Raw genomic sequence first — 20,025 nt, 5'->3', positions numbered from 1 at the left:
CCCATTACCTGGATTCTACCATTGAGCAATCTATTAACATCTGGCATTGGTGTGGTATATTTGTTACAGCTGATGAGCCAATATTGACACATTATTAGTAACTAAAGTCCATAGTTTATATTAGGGATTGCTCTTTATGTTATATAGTACCATGGCTTTGGACAAACCCATAATGGCATGTATCCACAATTAGAGTATCATATAGAATAATTTCACTGCCCTGAAAATGCCCTGTGCTCTACCTGTTCATCCTTGCCCCCTTCTCCTCAAATTATGACAGCCACTCATCTTCTTACTGTCTCTATAGATTGACTTTTTCAAAATATATAATATTTTTACACTGGCTTCTATCACCTAGTAATAAGCATTTAAGGATTCCCCATGTATTTTATCACTTGGTAACTCATTTTTTTAAATCACGAAATAATATTCCAAGGCGGACGTACCACACTTTGCTTACCCATTTACTTATTTAAGGACATCGTGGTTGGTTCCAAGGTTTGGCAAGTGTGACTACAGCTGCTCTAATTATTCATGTGTAAGATTTTGTGGACATAAGTTTTCATTCAGGTAATCCCGAAGAGTGTGATGGCTGGATCATGTGGTAAGATTATGTTGAGCTTTGTACAAAACCACCAAACTGTCTCCCAAAGTGGCTGTACATTTTGTATTCCACCAGCAATAAATAAACATTCTTGTTGTTTCACATCCTTGCCAACATTTGGTGTTCTGTTTTAAACTGTAGCCATTCTCTGAGGCGTGTAGTTGTTGCTTTAGTTCGTAATTCCCTAATGTATGTTGAGAATCTTTCCATATGCTATTTGCCATCTGTGTATCTTCTTTGTTGATACGGACTGAACTGTGTCCTCCAAAATTCATCTATTGAAGCCCTAAACCCCAAAGTGACTGTATTTGGAGGTAGGTCCCATGGGAAGGTGGCTATCTACAAGCCAGGAATGAATTTTCTGGCACTTTGATCATGGACTTCCAGCCTCCAGAACTGTGGGAAAATACATGTCTGTTTATTAAGCCACCCAGTCTGTGGTGTTTTATCATGGCGGTCTGAGCAGACTAATGCATTTGGTAAGGTATCTGTTCAGAGATTTGGCCCACTTTTTTATTGAGCGGTCTGTTTTCTTGTTGAGTTTAGAATTTCCTTACATACTTTGGATACAAATCATTTAACAGATCATGTGTTTTGCGAATATTTCCACGTAGATAGTGGTACAGGTAGAGCTTGAGCTCTGAATACTTTATTTTGTAATTGCCTGTCTATGTACCCATTACTCCCACCAGTGTATAAGCTCTTTGCAGGCAGAGCAGTGTTTTCACATTTAAGCAGCCTCTATAGTGAGCACAGAGCCTTGCACAAGTCAGACACCTAATATAAATTATTGACTGGCTGGGGGAGTAAATGAGTGGATGGACGGTGACATGAAAGAAAAGGCTGATCTATCTCAAGGAGGAGTTCAGTGTCAGGCAGAGGGGTCAGGCCAGCACCAGAGGGCTGGGTTATGGCCACTGGAGACAAATGTCTGTGTCACACAACCAGGGGTTAGCATCACACAGATGGGAGGAGTCACTGTCCTGAGTATAGTTTGGAGAGGGCCATGATTGCAGAGTCTCACAAAGGCCAGAGCACAGAGGAGGGGGCTGTGGAAACACTGTGAGCCCTGACATCTCTCAGATTAGGTATGTTTTCCCCTGAAAAGGAAAACAAAAATGCTACATTTCAGATCCATTCTCTACTGTGTCAGGGACCAAGACACCTGATCTCAGTTCTTATCTTTCTGATACCTGACACCATCCTGACTGGTGGCCACCTCTTCTGGAACTGAATCCTGCCACTGGAAGAATTCAGATGATATATTTGGATGATATACCCCTTCTTGCTGTATCTTCCTTAGCCCTTTTCTGTCCCTCTTCTCCATCCTTTCCAGAGACTCTGGGCTGAAACTCATCCTTTGAAAAGGCTTTTGACATCAATATGAAGTTTATCCTCTTCTGGGCTCTCTTGAACCTGACTGGTGAGTATCTTCCACATTCTTCTCTTTATTTGCCAAAAGAAATCCGGGAGGAATCACGAAAGATAGATAAAGACAGAAGGCGCTGCTCCAGGCTACAAGTGAAGAACGGATTCTCCCTCCCTCCCCACCACTACCATCCCCACCAGCTTTCCAACTGTGCCACTGCCCATCTGCCTCATCTCAGCTGATTGCTTGTATGCTTTTGGGGGAGACGTGGACATTGACACCCCGATACCAGACCTGCTCCCAAGGAATACTGGCCCAACCCTGGGCCTGTCTAGAACAGGACCAATGTGCGCATGAGGGAATGAGAAGCAGAGCCAGGGGTTGAAAGCAGAGGTCCAACTAATGGACATAGCAGAGCATTAGAGGGTATTTGGTCTTGTCCTGGCAGGTTCCAGTTATTCAGGCAAAAACCTTGGAGGTATGCATAAAAGCTCTTTCTCTCACACCCCGCATCCAATCTATTTGGAAAAATTTCGTTGGCTCTATCTTCTAAATATATCCTAAATCCAATCACATCTCATCACCTCCACTGCCCACGATGGCCAAGCCACCATCTCCTGCCTGGATTACCACATTATTCTCCAACAGACCTCTCTGCTTTCTACTCCTACCCTTCACACTTTTCCATAAGGAAATGACTATCACTGCCTTATACAAATGCCTTAGCCACCCGGATGTGGCTTAACATTCCTTCAGAAGAAAGTCCACATCCTAATGATATTCTATAAAACCCTACGTCACCATTCCAGTCTCTGTGCTTTCCTGCTCTTTTCCCCCTCACCTTCCATGCCAACCACACCAGCCTCTGTGACGCTCCTTAAATGAGCCTTGGGACACTTGCTCCAGCTGTTTCCTCCACCTGGAACCCCAATGACCCAGATATCTGATGATCTAACTCCCTCATCTTCATTTCATTGGTCATGACTCATGCTGTCCACAGGTCTACCGACCCTGACCGCTATGTAGTATTGCAGAAGGCCCCACCACATGCATGCACATCTCAGTACTACCTTTCCCTCTTTCCCTGTTGTACTATTTTTTCCGCAGCACCAATCACCATCTAACACGCTGTATCATTCACTTATGTATTGTGTTTACTGTCATTGAATGTCTCCCCTCATCAGAACGTACGAGAGCAGGGATATTTACCTGCTTTGTTCCCCATGTTGCTCCAGCACCTAAAACAGAGCCTGGCGCCTACTAGATGCTCAGTACTTACTTGCTGAATGAATAAATTATCTCCCCCTCCTCAGATTCTGTTAGCAGTTGGTCCATTTTTTAAATGGCACTTGTACTGTTTTGCCTTTCATTGTTGTAGGGAAAGGGATGAGATAGATAAAAGCATTCTCAAAAAAGGTAAAAACATAAAGTTCTCTATGAGTTGATTTAACATATGTTCGCTGAATTGTAGAAAGTATTTAGAAAACTTGTATTTTAATTTGAAAAATATTTATTGACAACAAAAGGGGAAATACCCGTATCTTTTGGAAATTGATATGTTTGTATCCTTTTCTTCACGTTTTTAGAACAAAGTAAGCCAGTTTACAAATTCAGCTTACAGACAAAGGTATTAGAAGGGTAGGGGGAACATAAGCGTATTAAGTAATTTTCCTTTGTTTTTCCCAGAGATCCCTGCAAAACTCTCAGAACTTCCTATGTTTCTCTCTCCAGTTGCCCTGGCTTTTGATCCAGATTACCTAACTGACATCACTCCTCCATACCTGGTCTACTTGAAATCTGATTACTTGCCCTGTGCTGGAGTTCTGGTTCACCCCTTATGGGTGATCACAGCTGCACACTGCAACTTACCGTAAGTAGTAAGCCCCCAACACCACTTTATGCTTTGGGGTTTCAGGTTGGGCACAGACCCAGAACCCTGCCTTGTGCCACTGCTCAATTAAGTGGACTTAGGGAGGTCTTCTGGGGATGTCCAGTGGTAGAGAAAAAGGTCTGTGGGAAGGGGCCAATAAAGGCCCAAAAGGATGGATAAATAATCTCTGTCAAGTCTTCTCTCAAACAACTACATTGTTCCAGAAAGCTTCAGGTTATACTGGGGATTACAAATCCATCAAACTATGATGAGAAAGATATACAAGTAGTTGGCTATGAGAAGATGATTCATCATCCACACTTCTCAGTCACTTCTATTGAATACGACCTGATGTTAATCAAGCTGAGAGAATACATTGAACTCAATGACTATGTGAAACTGGTCAGTCTGCCTGAGGAACCTGCCCCTGAAGAAGCCATGTGCATGGTCTCCACGTGGGCCTACAACCTATGTGATGCCTGTGAGTGACCTCAAGATAATACTGTTCTCTCAGAGTAGGAGACGCCTCTGTTCCCTCTCTATTCTTGGCTTCTGCAACTCTTCCCAGTGAGGTTTCCTTCTGACCTCTTAATTCATTTTTTCATCTCTTTTCCCTTCCCCTGTACCTTAGTGAGGGAGTCCTTTGAGCTTCCTCTCCCACTGTCTCCTGCTACCATCTATGCTTCCAGACATGATAGAAATGGTGTTAGTGGAAAGAAGACATTTGTATCCTAGTCTTAATTTGCTGTGTGACAGGTGGTCACTTTGCCTTTGGGGCATCAGTTTTGTGACCTCTAAAATGTGGCACAAACTGTAGCAGATGTTTTCAAACTATTTCAGGCAATACAGAAACTTAAAGCCTTGATATATCATGAAATAATATTAATGTATTCAAACATAAGATAAATATGCAAACTGTGCCAACCCAGGCAGGGCTTCTGTATGCAAGACCGATGCAAGACTAGCTCATGAGTAAGTTTATTTATGTATTTAATATTCGTCATGTGAGATACACACTATAGTATGGAAAGGAGATTGACGTTGGCCAAGCTTGTCAGCTTATACCCATCCATCTACCCCAATCCTCCTTTTACAGAAGTCAAGAGGCAGCTGTACACGTATTCTAACAATGCTGCCATGGCTCCAACCTTTTTAAACTGCTCTTTGGTAAATACCTTCAGACCTTGAGGTACATTTACTTGAATATTCCAAAAAAAAAAAGTAAAAATTCTTTTTCCCCTAGCTTTATTGAGGTATAATTGAAACTTAAACATTGTATGATTTAAGGCGCATAGCGTCATATTTCGATATACATATACAATGTGAAATATGTATATTTCACATTGTAATATACAATATTACATATACATATTTTGATATACATATACATATACATATTTCGATATACATATACAATGTGAAATGATGGTGCCATCACCTCACGTAAGTGTGTGGGGTGAGGATACTTAAGATCTACTCTCTCAGAAAGTTTTAAGTACACAGTACAGTGTTATTAACTATAGCTACCAGGCTGCATATTAAATCTCTAGCACTTCTTTGTGTAATAGCTAAAAGTTTGTACCCTTTGATCAACATACCCCTATATCTTCCACCCACCAGCCTCTGGCAACCGCCATTCTATTCTCTGTTTCTGTGAGCTTGGCTTCTTTTAGATTCTATGTAGAAGTGAGATTATACAGTACTTGTCTTTCTGTGTCTGGCTTATTTCACTTAGCATTATGTCCTCTACACAGGTAGAAATTCTTTGACCTCTGAGATTCATTCCATTTGAGTTTTGAAAATAGGCAAATGTCCCTCTGATGAGCAGTATGTTTGACTCATCCGGCTTATGCTACTTGGTCAAGAAGAGATATGACATAACCAAAAAAATGCAATACATTTTGATCTGGCTTATGAAATAATTTTTTTAGCAGATACTGACTTTTTCTGATCTGACAAATGAAAAACTAGGCGCTCTAAATTCCTTCAAACTCTAAAAAGAAGAGATGTTGTTTAAGGGTACATACTTGCAGCCAGTAGTTAAAGAAGTTCTGGAGACCCAAGACATAGCATATTGAATATAGACAGCAATATCATGATATGATCAAACTTGCTAAGAGACTAGATCTTAATTATTCCACCACAAAAAAGAAATGATTATGTGACATGATAGAGGTGCTAACTATGATGGCAATCTTATTACAATATATAGATGTATCAGGGCGCCTGAGTGGCTCAGCCAGTTAAGCTTTCGACTCTTTGGCTCAGGTTGTGATCTCGCAGTTAGTGAGTTCAAGCCCCGCATCAGTCTCCACACTGACAGCGCAGAGCCTGCTTGGGATTCTCTCTCTCTTCTTCTCTCCCTGCCTCTCCCCTGCTCTCTCTTGCTCTCTCTCAAAATAAATAAACTTAAAAAAAAACCCACAATACATAAATGTGTCAAATCAACACATTATACACCTTAAATTTACACATTGTTACAAGTCAAATATATTTCAAAAAAAAAAATTTAAAAAGGAGTCAGTGATGAATTTCAACTAAAAGACAAATAAACATAAAAGCTCAAAAAATAAATCAGAATTCCATATCAAAGGATATTCTTGAAACGTTTAAAGTTCTAGAAAATTGTAAAGTGATTTATTTCATTTCATTGCAGAAATGTCTCATATTTACGTGTCACTTCCAAGAATTTAATCTCTTTTATAAAGAGATCGACACTCATATCGTGAGAAATTGTTAATCTGATCATTTCCTGCTGTCCAAGTAGCCACGTTTTGATTTCTCTCAGTGTTTGATCTCTTTTCCTTTCTGCCAGAAGGAATATGTTGAAAAAGAGGGCAAGGAAAAAAAGGAGGTTTGTTATCTACTGACTCTTACGGAAGCTCTGTGTCTTTCTGTCCTCTAGCCAAGGATCCTGACTCACTGCAGAATGTGAACATCTCCATAATCTCCAGGCGTGAGTGCCACAATGCCTATAAAACCTACAAGATCCAGGAAGGTATGCTGTGCTTAGGCATTGTGCCAGGAAGGAGGCTGTCCTGCAAGGTAGTATGTTCTTAATGTCTTAGTTTTCCCATTTTATTTCTTTTGTGTTTTTTGCCAGAAAGATAAGATAACCTAGTTTCCTTTTTTTTTTTTTTTCTTGGCAGGAAGTCACAGCTGCCCCAGCAGTCTGCAATGGGGTCCTTCAAGGAATATTGGCTTTTGCAGATGGATGTGTTTTGAGAGCTGATGTTGGCATCTATACCAAAATCTTTAACTACATGTCCTGGATTAGAAACACAATCAAAAACAACTGAGCTCCCATGGCAGGAATTCTGGATCACGTGGCACAGCCTGTCCCTGTGTCCAGCCTCACAATTAAACCTTGAGTAGATGCCCTGGATTGCATCAGGCATGCCTGTCTCACTTCTGCCCAACGGAGTGAGTGATTTGTACATCCCTACACTGTGACCTTACATGATAACCCTTTGTCTTCCCCATTCGATAAAGATGGCAAACTCATTACCCCTTAGGCAGTTGAAGTGTTATCAAGTGGGGATTGTGTTCTAACAAAGGGATCATTGACCTATTGAAAAAAAAGGCCAGTCCACCATTTTGGGTGATAAATCCCTACTACTTGCACTGAATTAATGTGCACTTTTGTCGAATTGCACATAACAAAAGGAAGAAGGAAATATGACAAAGAGAGAGCTGATTAGACATACAGGTGAGGGAAAAGGCTCCTAAGAAGGAGACTATAGGAGGTATTGCACTCTGTTTCTCCTTGCCCACATGACTCTCTACACCAGGCGTAGATCATGGTCATTCATTTTGCAGAATTCTGGATAGAGGCTGGAGTCATGGGAGGTTAATACAAAAGTGAACTGAGGCATATGACACAGCAGGTGTAACGGGGAATTGGGGCCAGATTTTGCCATATATGCTTGCCCCTTCTATTATGCCTGCCGCTGCAGGGACTCCATTCTCCATAACTGTTACTCTTGCATTTTTCTTCCTTACTCCCTGTGTTTTCATCTCACCCCTGCAGCGCCAGTTACCACCTGAGAGTTTTAATGAATAGTTACTTAAGATCAAAAGCACAAAAACAAAAATGAATTTTAGAGGGTACTGCCTGTGGCCACCACAGGTAGGCTATGGGAAACTTACAGTCTAGCTAGGGGACAAGAGAACTCCTCTCAGGAAGCAAAGTGCCAGCAGGAAATCTTGTCCTCTCTAGGGTTCGAAAACCTCGAACTGAGTAAACCCCAGCTTGCAGTGTTGAAAAGCAACACTTTGTGCACAGGTTATTAAGGCAATTGTGAGAACTTTACCTTCAGATATGGTATTAACTGACATTTTAGCTATGGAAAAACAGATGGTTTTTGCAAGAGAGCACCTTACCCTCTGGAGATGTTTCCCACCTTAAAATGGTACTATGATTTCAGTAGTTTATTCTGTTATCTTATAAGGCTACTTGATTCTAGGTGATAATGCATACGTCACGGTCACTGCATTCCATGGGCATCAGCCTACTGTCTCACCATTGTCACTGTACAGTGGCTTCCTTGGTTGGAAAATACATTCTGGGGCTCCTGGGTGACTCAGTTGGTTAAGCATCCAACTCCTGATTTTGGCTCAGGTCATGATCTCACATTTCATGAGATCAAGCCCCACAATGGGCTCTGCGCTGACAGCATGGAGCCAGCTTGGGATTCTCTCTCTCTCCCTCTCTTTCTGCCCCTTCCCCATTCATTCTCTCTCCCTCCCCTCTCTCTCTCTCTCTCTCTCTCTCTCTCTCTCTCTCTCTCTCTCTCTCAAAATAAATAAACAGTTTTAAAAAAGGAAAATACATTCCTTTTTTTGTAGGATACGTAAGGCATTCAGTTAATTCAAGGATGATGGTGCTGGGAAGGTGGCAAGGAGAAGAAAGATCAAATACAGACTATGTCATTTTCAGTAAGGACAATAGCTACTCCCTCCACGATGAAAGGGGCTGCCAGGGGACCTGGGGTACAGCACTACATCAGAACTACATCAGGGCTGAGATTGGTCACTGACGCTGGCACACTGAATCTGCAGCAGTGGTGGTAGGCAGGTGCATAAGCTCCATTTGGCCCCATCACTTTTTTATGGAGCCACTAAAAAGCACTCGGGAGAATGAAGAAGGACTTCAGAACAGACCCGCTTATCTATACGATTCTTAAATTCCTCAAAAGTGAGAGCATTTTGGTGAGAATTCTCATGGGATACAATATTCTCCTGCTCCAAACTGACCCTGAAAAATCCCACTACATTATTTTTCCCCAAACAGCTAATCCCCATTCCGTCCATCTCCCTCCTTCTGAGTGTCTGTCAGGGCAGACCACTAGCCACTCTCAAGAAATTCACATATACCCTACCCCAGGTAAGAAAACTACGTATGTTGATTGAACTTCTGTCTCCTGAGAAGAATCCCATTCTCCTCTTTCCCTCAGGGCATCCCTCTGAGGGGCTTTATTATCACATTAGTAGATGTGCAATCAGTATCAACCTGTCAACCAGTAAAGTCTTTCCATCCTCAGTGAACGGTTTATGAATAAACCTATTTGAGGTCATAATGTGGCTTAAGGAAAGATTTCCCAGGGCAATTGCTAGTGCAATTCATTTGGATTTTCAGGGCCTAATTTACCTCTGGCCCATTACACTAGAAGTTGGGGATGGAATGTTGTTGAGCATATATCCAAATCAATAACAGTTACCCACCTAGAGCAAGTTTCATGGCCAACTGGTGATCTGGAGTCAGGCATTGAGTCTCCACTAGACCCCAGTGGCAAACCAGAAGCTATTTCCCAAAAAAGAAAAAGGAGCATGAATTTGCTACCATGTTTTGGGATCTCTATTTTGATTTTCTTATTAGGTTTTGACATGAGCTTCATTCAGTACACTAAAGATACTTCCAGCACCATTGAATCAACAGAGTTTACAACTAACAAACAGCCAATTGTACTTCAACCTGTGCTGGCTGCAAAGTCTTCTCTGACTTACTCTCTTCCTAAACTAGCAACTTTATAGATCTCTCATTACATGGTTCAGAGCATGATATCCTAATGAGATGGATGTTGCTTATAAAAGTTAGAGATCTTCAGAGACCATTCTTCACAGTAGGGAGCACAAATATAAAACATGTTCAGTTCAGCAGAGGAATCCAACATATACCTGCCTGTAGTAGCAGGTGGCTGTATTTTACTGGTTGCATCACCTGCCCACTATCACATATCTGCCTTTCCAAGACACCCAGGAAACTTGCTACTCCCTGTTATCTCATCCTACCAACATGGTATCATCAATACAATAGATCAGCCTGGTACCCTTTGAGATTGTCAAGTTCCTTAAAGACTATATTCAGTTTCAGGGGCAGAGCAATGGTGACTGCTTGAGCATGGAGGTAAAAAAATACTGTTGTCCCTGACAAATGAAAATGAATTAATTCTGAGCTTCTCAATGCAATGTACAAAAATACATTTTCCAGATGGGTAGTTGCATACTGAGTGTGAAGTACTGAATTTATTTTCTCTAGTAAGGAGGCTACATATGGAACAGCAACTATAACTGGTGTTACCATGCGATAATCAAACACTATCATTCCCCACCACTCTTATGACATGGCCAACTGAAGAACTGAATGAGATTAAAATACAAATTATCACCCAACATATTTCAAGTCTGTGTTGGTAGTACTGACCTCAACAATGTGCTGATGTTTTAGATTTACTAAGGGAAAGTCCCACCAACTTTCTCTTAGCCCCTTCTATGATAAAAGCCCTCACTTCACAGACCCAAGAGATATTGTAGAGATTCTACCAGTTGTAAAAAACAAATGCACCCCTTCCATTCTCACCAATGCACATAGGAAATATGGAAGTAAATTCTAGATGGTTTCAGAGCCCCATTGAATAACTCCAGGGATGACTTAGGTTAAAAAAAAATCCATTTATCCCTCAATTTTCAAAAGCCCCACACTGATCAGAGGACAGCACTGATTGTAAGTCTTCCCTACCACCACAAACACCACAAATTAGTATCAATTCAGAACCCAGAATCTCAAAAAATTTAGCTATGTTCTTGTCCCTAGAGCACAAGTTACCAACTAAATAGACCCAGGTCACCTTTGTATGGGCTAAAAGGGAGACTCTCAATGTTAGAACACGGTCCATTCTCTAGGGTACCAGGTGGGCACTGAACCAGTTTCTGTCACTAACAGGTTTGTGACCTAGGGAGGATCCCATCACATTTTAGGATGTTGACTCCCATTGGTCCACTATTACCAAATCTGTCAGGTGGTGTTTGTTTGTTTGTTTGTTTGTTTTGTGTGATATAAATCAAATAAGAACTTGAACTTCCTATCAGTTTCGTTCCTGGGGATCCCATTTTTATGGAGAACCCTTGAAAGAATCCTCTTAAGGGCTCCAAAACATCACCACATAACATTGTTTGTTTCCATTTAAGAGTAAGAGAAGCAGATGAATTTAATAACTTAACACTTATCTGTTTTCCTGAAACAAGTTAGACTAAAATCTAAGAGGCCCTTTAGTGGGAGACAAATGCCACTGAAAGGGGAGAACATCTGGCATCTATAAGGTTATTTGTTTATTTATTTGCACTTTATGTTTTTAGTAGAAAATATGGTAGAGTCCACCACTGGTAGAAGATCCTGAATGGTGGGATACATCTTTCTAATTTTAAGTTGCAGCCTTGGGAATCCCTTGTTGCCATGTGTCTAAGCCATATTTTCTATCAGCTCTGTAAGTAACCTTGCCAGAAGTTTCCCTTCCCATCTGCCTTACCCCTTTGTCTCCCTCCATTTGTTCAGAAGTTATGTGGAGAAAATGGAGCAGGGGGAGGGTATTTATCAGTTTCCTCAAATCATAATAACATGTTAGGATTTTGGAGAGTATGCTGCTCCATTGAGTAAGGGGATATCCCCTGTAACCACTGTTCTCAAGGCTGAAAAGCTATGATCCCCAAAGCTAAATGTGAGTGAGTAGGCCAGGATCTCACAAAAACAAGGTGAAGATAAGGCTAGAGCCTATGCTTGTGCACAGAAATTAATGTTAGCTACTGTACTGATGAGACTTTCAAGACTTCTTACAATTTGCAAGTCTTCCTTTGTGTGTTTGTTTCAAGGACAGGAGGATTTCAGAAACCATAAAATGAGCTCTGTTCCACAGGGAATCAGGGTGGAAAAAAGCTTTGATTTGGAGTCATTGTCTATAACAACTGGAGTAGAATCAAGTTGCCCATTGGAAGCTAAAGATGGGGGTTGAGAAGCCAGTCCAGGGGCTGACACTGCCAAGGAACCCCAAGGTCATTGCTCCCAGGTCTGTTGAAAAGTCAGCAGTACTAGGTACCTTCATTATCTTACTTTGGGGTGTCTGGCAGCTACTTTGACTAAAATCAAACCAGTGCTCCTTGTTGCTCTATGATTTGTTGTTGTTGTTGGTGGTGGTAGTGGTTTGTTTTTAAGAGATTATTAAATGTTAGTAAATCACATGTAGGATTTGCTTCAACTATAAAATATGCATTCAAACTTGCTTTTGGCTGGCTCTCTATAGCCCATATCCCTACCTTGAGCCGATCAATTGGCATACCTATAATCTCTAGAACCCCCTCTACAACAGCAGCCCAAGACATGGGGTCAATGCTATCCTTGGTTAAGAGAAGTTTAACTCATCACCAAGCCAAACTTGTCATTACCCTTTTCTACCGAATAGCCCAAATCTAGTAACTGGGACTCTGTTCTGTTCCTGCAGTGAAGCACCCCCGCCCTACCTTTTAATCCCAGTTCCATTAATGCTGTCTTTGTCTTGACAACCTTGTCTCATTCCCCAGCTCCTATAAGCCTAGGGCTCTGCCTTACTCTTCCTAGATGTTGCTGGAAGCCCATATGAGGCCAGCTTCTTGCTGTCACAACTTCCTGCTGCTGCCTACCTGCCATATAGTCGGTTCTCCTGGCTGCTGGCCCCTCGACTGGCCACCTGCCCGACTTCCCTTCGGCCTTCAATATGCTTTGCTGTCTGGATTCTGTCAGTTTAGCTGGCTCCGTGCTGTGACTGCTATCCCTCCACTCTTGGATTTCCAACATCTCCCCCTCCAATGTAAGTTTATCTCATTTCTAGATGCCCAAAAGTATGATCCCAGGCTTAGTGTGCCTGAAAGAGCATGGATTTGGGATCCAATTTGGTATTTAATCCCAACTTCAACAGCTACTAACTCTGTGTCCTTAGGCAAGGAATTAAGTAATTTAACCTGTCTTGTTTGAATATATCTATAAAATGGGACCAGTAGTACATAAGATAACTTATGTAAGGCATGGAGCATAATATTTAGCACACAGTAGGCCCTCAATAAGTGATAATCCCATTTTTATGTCTTTGCCAAGGGATGACTGGTAATCTGTCATCATTTCTTTTTTCTTTATAATTTTTAAGGTTTTTTAAAAAATTTATTTTGAGAGAGAGAGAGAGAGAGAGAGCGCGAGCGCATGGGAGGGGCAGAGAGAAAGGGAGAGAGAGAATCCCAAGCAGGCTCTGCATTGTCAGCGTGGAGTCCAATGAGGGACTTGGGCTCATGAACTGTGAGATCATGACCTGAGCCAACATCAAGCCAAATTTATTGAGGCTTAACTGGCTGAACCCTCCAGGTCTCCCTGTTACCATTTCTTTACATCTGTGTTTGTCTTTCTTCAACTTGGATGGAAACTATTTTCATGTCCACACACACAGACAAAATAAATAAATAAGTAAATCAGGTTATATCAGAGAGCCAGAGAACATTCTGATAGAATTTACCAATATATGTTCCCTTTCCTCAGGTGTCAGGCACCTGTCTTTCCCAGCCTGTATAGAAGAGGCTCTTAGGCATAAAATATAAAAAGTAAGTTTTACAATATTATTGTACTTATTTGGGTAGAGGTCAAAAACTATAACTGCAAGACAAGTACATTGTAATATCATTTAGATAGGCAACTGTCAGATAGAGTTGCTTTGTTTTTGAAGTGTTTCCTTGATTTCAGAAACCCTAAACACTCATTGTATATAACGAGGAGAACCCACAACAGTAGAAAAATAAGTTTAAGTTCACAACCCCAACTATTATACAATTTTGTAAAGCTTTCTAGTATTCTAAACTTTCTCCTCAGCTTGGCTAACTGCTAATCTGTGTCAGGATTCATTGTCTACCAACCCCACTTTATTCCAGTTTATCCTTAATAAGCCCCACCAGGGTACTCATGGATGTGTGCCTACACTCAAGGGACTTGCATGGATCCTAAGCCCTAATAATTATTAGCCTGTTATCAACTCCCTCTTCTTAAGCCCACCTGTATCTAAGCCCCTGCCTTCACAGGAGACCCACGCTTGTCCTCCTGCTCAAAAGCCCTGAAATGATGGTGTAGGGACCATAAATATGGGCTATATTTCTGTTCAGGGCTCAGGAATCTGAATGATAACAAAGAGGCCCCATCCTCCTTCCTCTGCCTCTCAGAGCTGCAAGTGCAACTTCGAGCTCATGTTTTCTGCTCTCCAAGGACCTTCCAAATGAAAGAATAAAGAAGAGAAGAGGAGTAAAATTTGGAGGAGGTAAAGAGGAAACATGCCTGATATTTCTTGAAAGTCACACCATATCTAGTAAAAGACTGAAAACGGAGTGGGTATTCTACGCACGTATTGATTACTTGAGAGGATGGCTGAGACAAAAGAGAACAAAGTCTTAAGTGACTGTATTTACCTGCCTGTCCTGGAATCCCATAAGTTTCAAACCAACCCAAACTATGGAGTTAACTACAGAGCAGAACCTAATTTACACCATCAAAATATATTACTTTCCCCTCCAAATAATTAGATTTAATATGTATAACTCTTTCTATTCCCATCTGGACCCACTGAATCCTAGGACAAGTCTGCAGGGTACTTAGGGTCTCTGCAGGACACTCACCTGACTTGCTGCCACATCGTGTGTGGTCTTCCCTGGGCTCTCTGACCATGTCTGCACCACAACAGGAGCCGCCTTTCTGGAAGGGGCAGAGATGCCTTCCAACTCACACCTGCCTTGTCCCGGTGGCAATGTATTCATTACGCAAAAAGGCAGCATCATGAGGTGTTGAGAGTCACAGATCTGACTTAGAATTCCTCTACTTGAGTCCTAGCTGTATGCCGATTACCTGCGTGACATCACTGTTGAGGACCCATTTCCCTATTAAAATAAGAGCAAAAATAAAAAGCAACAAATGGTGGTACTTGCCTAAGAGGGCATTTGAAAGTATTGAATAAGAAAATGAAGCTAAATATACTTTGTAAAGACATGGACAAATCACTCTCACCAGCCTGTAGACAGGAGACGACATCACATAGATCAGTATTTCTTATCTGGATAACAACGGATAAATAAAATAATCTAATCAAAAAGCACCAATCAAATTTGATAATCTAATCAAAAAGTGTGAATCCCTACCATCTGCCAATCTAGGAGGGCTAGTTCAATCAGCTAGGAATCGAGGGGCTAGGAAGTGGTATTCAGGCGTAGTTCATGGTCCAAGTGAACTGATTTGCGTCTGAGAAGTCTCCAGGGAGCTCCCGCGAACTGGGGTTGAAGCGAACCCATCAACCAGAGCGACGGTGCCCTCTATCGCTCCAGCAGGAGGTGCTTGGCTGAGTTTCAAAAGCTGCCAGCAGAGGGCCTCAGCTTTCCTTAAGGGCAGGTGGCCCAGGCCTCTCTGCCCTGCCATCTCGGTGTATAACAGCCTCTTGCTGGCCTCGGAGGAAGGATCTAAGCGGGGCGTTCTCAGAGGTACCCTTCTTGGAGGGATGAGAGGACAGATACCCAAATGTCCCCAGTGCCCTGGGCCAGGCTCTAGCCCTGCTCCCTATCACCGTTCTTGTCCTCTAGAGCCGCGCAGGTGTTCACCACACACTGGAGAGGGGGCCGAGAGAAGACTCACCTGTGACCCATGCCAGACTATCTTCTGAGCCGATCATGGAGAACTACGGGCAGATGGTGCCCCCTAGTGGACAAACTCCCTCTCCACAAGCACTGAGGAAAGGACACTTGCCAGCGGCCCAGCCTCGCAGCCACCCAGACCACCATCGGGACTGAGGTTCCTTTGAGATGTCTTCTCGTTCACTCCCACCTTGCACCCCAGTTACCTGCTCGTCTGGTCCACACCCTCTGGGATAGAGATGTTCCGAGCTCGCGGCAGAGTGGAGCAGCAGCCTCTCGGCCTACCGTCTCTGCAGGGCACCCAGGACCGGGGCCTCTCTCCAGGCCCTGCACCGGCCTGCTGGTTCTGGTCCATTTGCCTGGGACCCTAGGCTCCTTGTGTGGCCCTCACTCCTTGTATGACCTTGCTCAGTTTGCAAACCCAGTTCTGAGCCATGGTTTTTTAGTCAACGTTTGGCGAGCCCTCTGCTGTGGCTCCAGACCCTGGTCCTTCCCAGGTCAGGCCCTCTCTGGAGGATTTTACTTCAAAAGAGATCAACTTGAGATTGGGGTGTGAGTTGTTTAGGTGGTGGTGAGTGCTGCATATGGGGATCTAATTGGAAAAGCGGGTGTTCATTCTAGAAGTGTGGATGAAGGGGCTACCTATTGAGATACGCATTCTTCCTCCTTTCTGAGCTCCCAGAATTTCCCCAGATTTCTTTCCAGCACTCCTCTGGTATTAAAATGCATTGGCTAGTTATGTAGGCATATTGTGAAGAATCGTGCCGTTCGATCCTCACAGCAAGCTCTGAGCTGGGCGGAGTTACTGTCTGTACTTTATAGGCACAGAAACCAAGTTTCTCCCAAAGCTCCCAAGTGGCAGAGTGGTCTGCAACGGAGCCCTTCGGAGCCTGTGGTCAAATCGCCGTGCTACTCAGGCGGAGTGTTCACCAAAAGGGCGGTGGGAAAGCAGCAGGAAGAGTCTACAGAGGGGCACAGTCGGTTGGCTGTGCGACTCCTGATTTCGGCCCAGGTCATGATCTCACGGTTTGCAAGATGGAGTCCCGGGTCCGGCTCTGCGTTGGCAGCTTGGAGCCTGCTTGGGATTCTCTCTCTGCCTCCCTCTCTCTTTCTCTTCCTCTCTCTACCCCTTTCCTGCTCCCCCTGGTGCACAGCCTTTTCTCACACATTCTCTCTCAAAAATAAATAAACTGGGGGAAAAAAAGAGCCCGTTTATAGAAAAGAGGCGACAAGGGAGGATCTGGGAGGAGAGGAAGCAGGCTTACGGGGGCTGTCGGGGCGGGGGAGGAGGTTGGGTCTGTGGTTGCCAATCCGGGATGGTTTTTATTCATTTGTCCAAGGAGGGCGTCTCACTGTGTCTTTGCTGCAGGTGCAGTACAGGGTTCTGCCCTGGGTCACGTTGGCCACGTGCAGCCCCAGCTCCGTGTTATCGACCCGTGTCACCTGGTAATCTGCTCCAGGATGGGATACGACCTCCTTATCCCCGGTATTCCGCAGGGTGGCCAGCAGCTGTAGTTGTCCCTGGAGATCCTGTTGGTACCAGCTCATCCAGGGGTACTGGGAATCCCTCAGGATGCACTGCAGGGTTTTAGCTTGTCCACGAGGTACCAGGACCCACCTGGGCCTTTGCTCCACCAAGCTTGCTGAAGCATCTGAAATACACAGTCAGGCCAGGCTAAAGGTACTGAGGGTAGCGATACCCGCCTCCCCTCCCCCAAATCAGCTGCCACAAAATCTCAGAGGGGGGCCCATGAGCAATGGCAATTGGAGACGGAAGGGATGCTTCCTCGGGGGTCGGAGGTGGGAGGGTGCTATGGCTGGGAGAATCTTAGAAAGCCTGGGATGAGGGAACAAAACTTTCTGTGCCTACTGGTCCCTCTTTCCCTCCCTCAGCCCATGGAGTGGCTTTCTCGGCCTGGCATCTGACCTGTTGTCACGGTGGCCATGAGCACCCAGCCCCACAGAATGGGAAATGGTACCATTGCCTGGGCCCCACGGGCTTTCTCCAGCTCGGCAGCGGGACGGGCCCAGTCAGGCAGGAGAGCAGGGTCCCGGTCCATAAGGTGGCAATCAGTAGCTGACACTCTGGGCCTGAAACTCAAAAGGGAGTGGCTTCTCCAGGAAACTCAATATTCTGTCTCATTTTCTCACTGCGGTTCAGACCCCACGGTTTCCTGTTTCCTGCACGCCAACAGCCCTCACATGGGCGCGCACACGCTCCCCACATTCACTGAGTGCCTTGGTGAGGGCACTTAGTTTAGTCCTGCACCCTCTCAGAATCTCTGGGATTCTGGGACACAGACGACAGTGGTTCTGAATCTGTGCCTCAGGTCTTCCCAAGGGATTAAAACATCTCAATGCAACCAAGCAGGCTGGTGGATTCAGCGAAGACCTCTCTCCCCCACGTGCAAGAGGCCACACGGGTCAGTACACAGTGGCCGCTCGTTTCTAATCACACGTGTTCTCCTCTGTAAGGGTAACTACAAATTAAACATAAGAGGCTTCATTTTCCCTGTTGAAAATAAGGAAAGACACTTAACTCCTGTCCATTCCCCCAGAGCATTTACTTTAGAAAACTTGTAATTTTAAGTTCTTTCTCTGTTTCTTTGAAATGTGTGTAAATCACCCAGGAATGTTTTTCGCAAGGTCCCGCCATCCTCTCTTTGAAACACAAGCATCAGGATGAGCCTAACTAAATTTAGAGGAGATGCCTCCCGTCAAGCTGCAAAACGATTCCCTGGCCTAAAGATATGGCAAGTTACTTTGCCTTTGGGTAAAGCAAATCAGCAAACCCAGATGGACACCCCCAGTCACCAAGTGACTGTAAGATGAATTGTGGGTTAACAAAAGTCCTGTCCCGGCCTCTTATTTGAGGTCTGGCTATAGTTTATCTCGAGAACATTTATGTAAAGGGTTGTATCCGATTGCCTATATAAAAGGCCGGGATTTCTGTCTGTCTTTGCAACCCCTTAACAAAATGCCTGGGATGTGTATCACATCGGTTTAATGCTTATTCAGTAATAAGACTGCTTTCTTTCTCTCCTACTTTTGGGGAGAGGTTTTTCTGAATCGGGAGGAGCTTTGATTTTCAGTGACATCTCCCTGACAACTCACAGCCCCGGCCCTACCTAGCAGGTGGCCTTGGGAGTGTTTCTCCCTCTGTAAGATGGAGATAATTATGAAGGTGACTTTATAGGAGTAAATAGATTAATACATGAAAAATTCTTGGAATAGAGTTTGGCACAGACTGAGCACTTAGAGTTGACTCCTGTCACCGCCATGGTCAACTACCAATTCAATTCCAATTTCACAGAATTAATAGCAGCGTTTACGTCTCCTTCTCTCTCAGTCATCAGCTGAGATTAAGATCACAAGATCTTGTAACTTTTCAACAGTGGGAAGAGGCCTTGTTTTTTCAGAAAGTTTGGAAATCAGCGATCTGGGAAATCAGATGTAAAGGCCCATAGCTACCTTCTCTTCCCCCTCAGAATTTTATGGACAAAAGTAAGGGGACACGTAGGGATCTAGCAACTGAACTTTACAATTTCAAGACCTGGGACTGCACCATATTCACGTCGGTGTTCCCAGTGAGGTGTCTGCGCTGTCACAGACACTTGATGAATGAAGAAGACAGCTGGAGCACGGTAGGACCGCAGACCCACCACCCGGGAGACTGCACGTCAGGGAACAGCTGTGGCCTGGTGTCCTGGGGCTTTGCGCCTCCCAGATTCACTAATTTTGCTAATGTGCTCAGGTGTAAATACTTACAACAATATGGTTCCCATGATTCTGGCAAAGGATAACGGTTACTGATGCCATGTGGTGACAGCATAATACAGTTTATAATTCAGTTGGCGCGATGACTTCAAAATTGTGTGGTTGTTCATTTAAAAAAAAACCCACATTTTCATTATGTACAATTTTGTGTATAAAACAAGTTCATTAATATTTTCTATATCTGACTATTTCAAATTTGCATCATCTAATCGTAAAGAAAATATCAATCGCCCTGCATTCTCAGTAACATGTGCTGGTCTCCTTTTGCCTTTCGCTGTCCTGCCTGTTCCCAACCTCATCTCTCCAGGGACGGAGAGGGATGAAGCTCTGGGAAGAATGCCCAAATCGCACATCTTGAATACCAGAAATATGTACGTGCCAGGACAGAGACGTCCTCACTTAGCAAGCCACGTGCACTGCATTCTGAGTTTATTCTGGGAGAGAGTTGCT

The 20,025-nt window shown here is 43.7% G+C and overlaps 1 protein-coding gene and 1 long non-coding RNA gene across 3 annotated transcripts; both read left to right on the top strand.

Moving 5' to 3' along the window:
• The first annotated feature begins 1,594 nt into the window (after positions 1-1,594).
• On the top strand, positions 1,595-7,251 carry PRSS58 (serine protease 58). 2 transcript variants are annotated; one of them, XM_003983121.5, is made up of 6 exons: positions 1,595-1,692; positions 1,941-2,027; positions 3,705-3,843; positions 4,068-4,324; positions 6,749-6,888; positions 6,993-7,251. In XM_003983121.5, exons 2-6 carry the CDS (start codon positions 1,988-1,990, stop codon positions 7,140-7,142), a joined length of 726 nt encoding a protein of 241 aa, XP_003983170.1. In that variant the 5' UTR covers positions 1,595-1,692; positions 1,941-1,987; the 3' UTR covers positions 7,143-7,251. The 2 variants fall into 2 exon arrangements, with proteins under 2 accessions (XP_003983170.1, XP_044908830.1); XM_045052895.1 differs by lacking the exon at positions 1,595-1,692 and having other exon boundaries at positions 1,699-2,027.
• An 8,347-nt stretch (positions 7,252-15,598) lies between these two features.
• Positions 15,599-19,983, top strand: LOC123384065. The gene is made up of 2 exons (XR_006594662.1): positions 15,599-15,648; positions 15,748-19,983. It is a non-coding gene; the product is annotated as an uncharacterized LOC123384065 (long non-coding RNA).
• The last annotated feature ends 42 nt before the right edge of the window (positions 19,984-20,025 follow it).

Source organism: Felis catus, chromosome A2 (genome assembly GCF_018350175.1).
Source record: "Felis catus isolate Fca126 chromosome A2, F.catus_Fca126_mat1.0, whole genome shotgun sequence".
In the NCBI taxonomy this organism is placed as follows: Eukaryota; Metazoa; Chordata; class Mammalia; order Carnivora; family Felidae; genus Felis; species Felis catus.
This window is presented reverse-complemented; position numbering and strand designations above follow the sequence as displayed.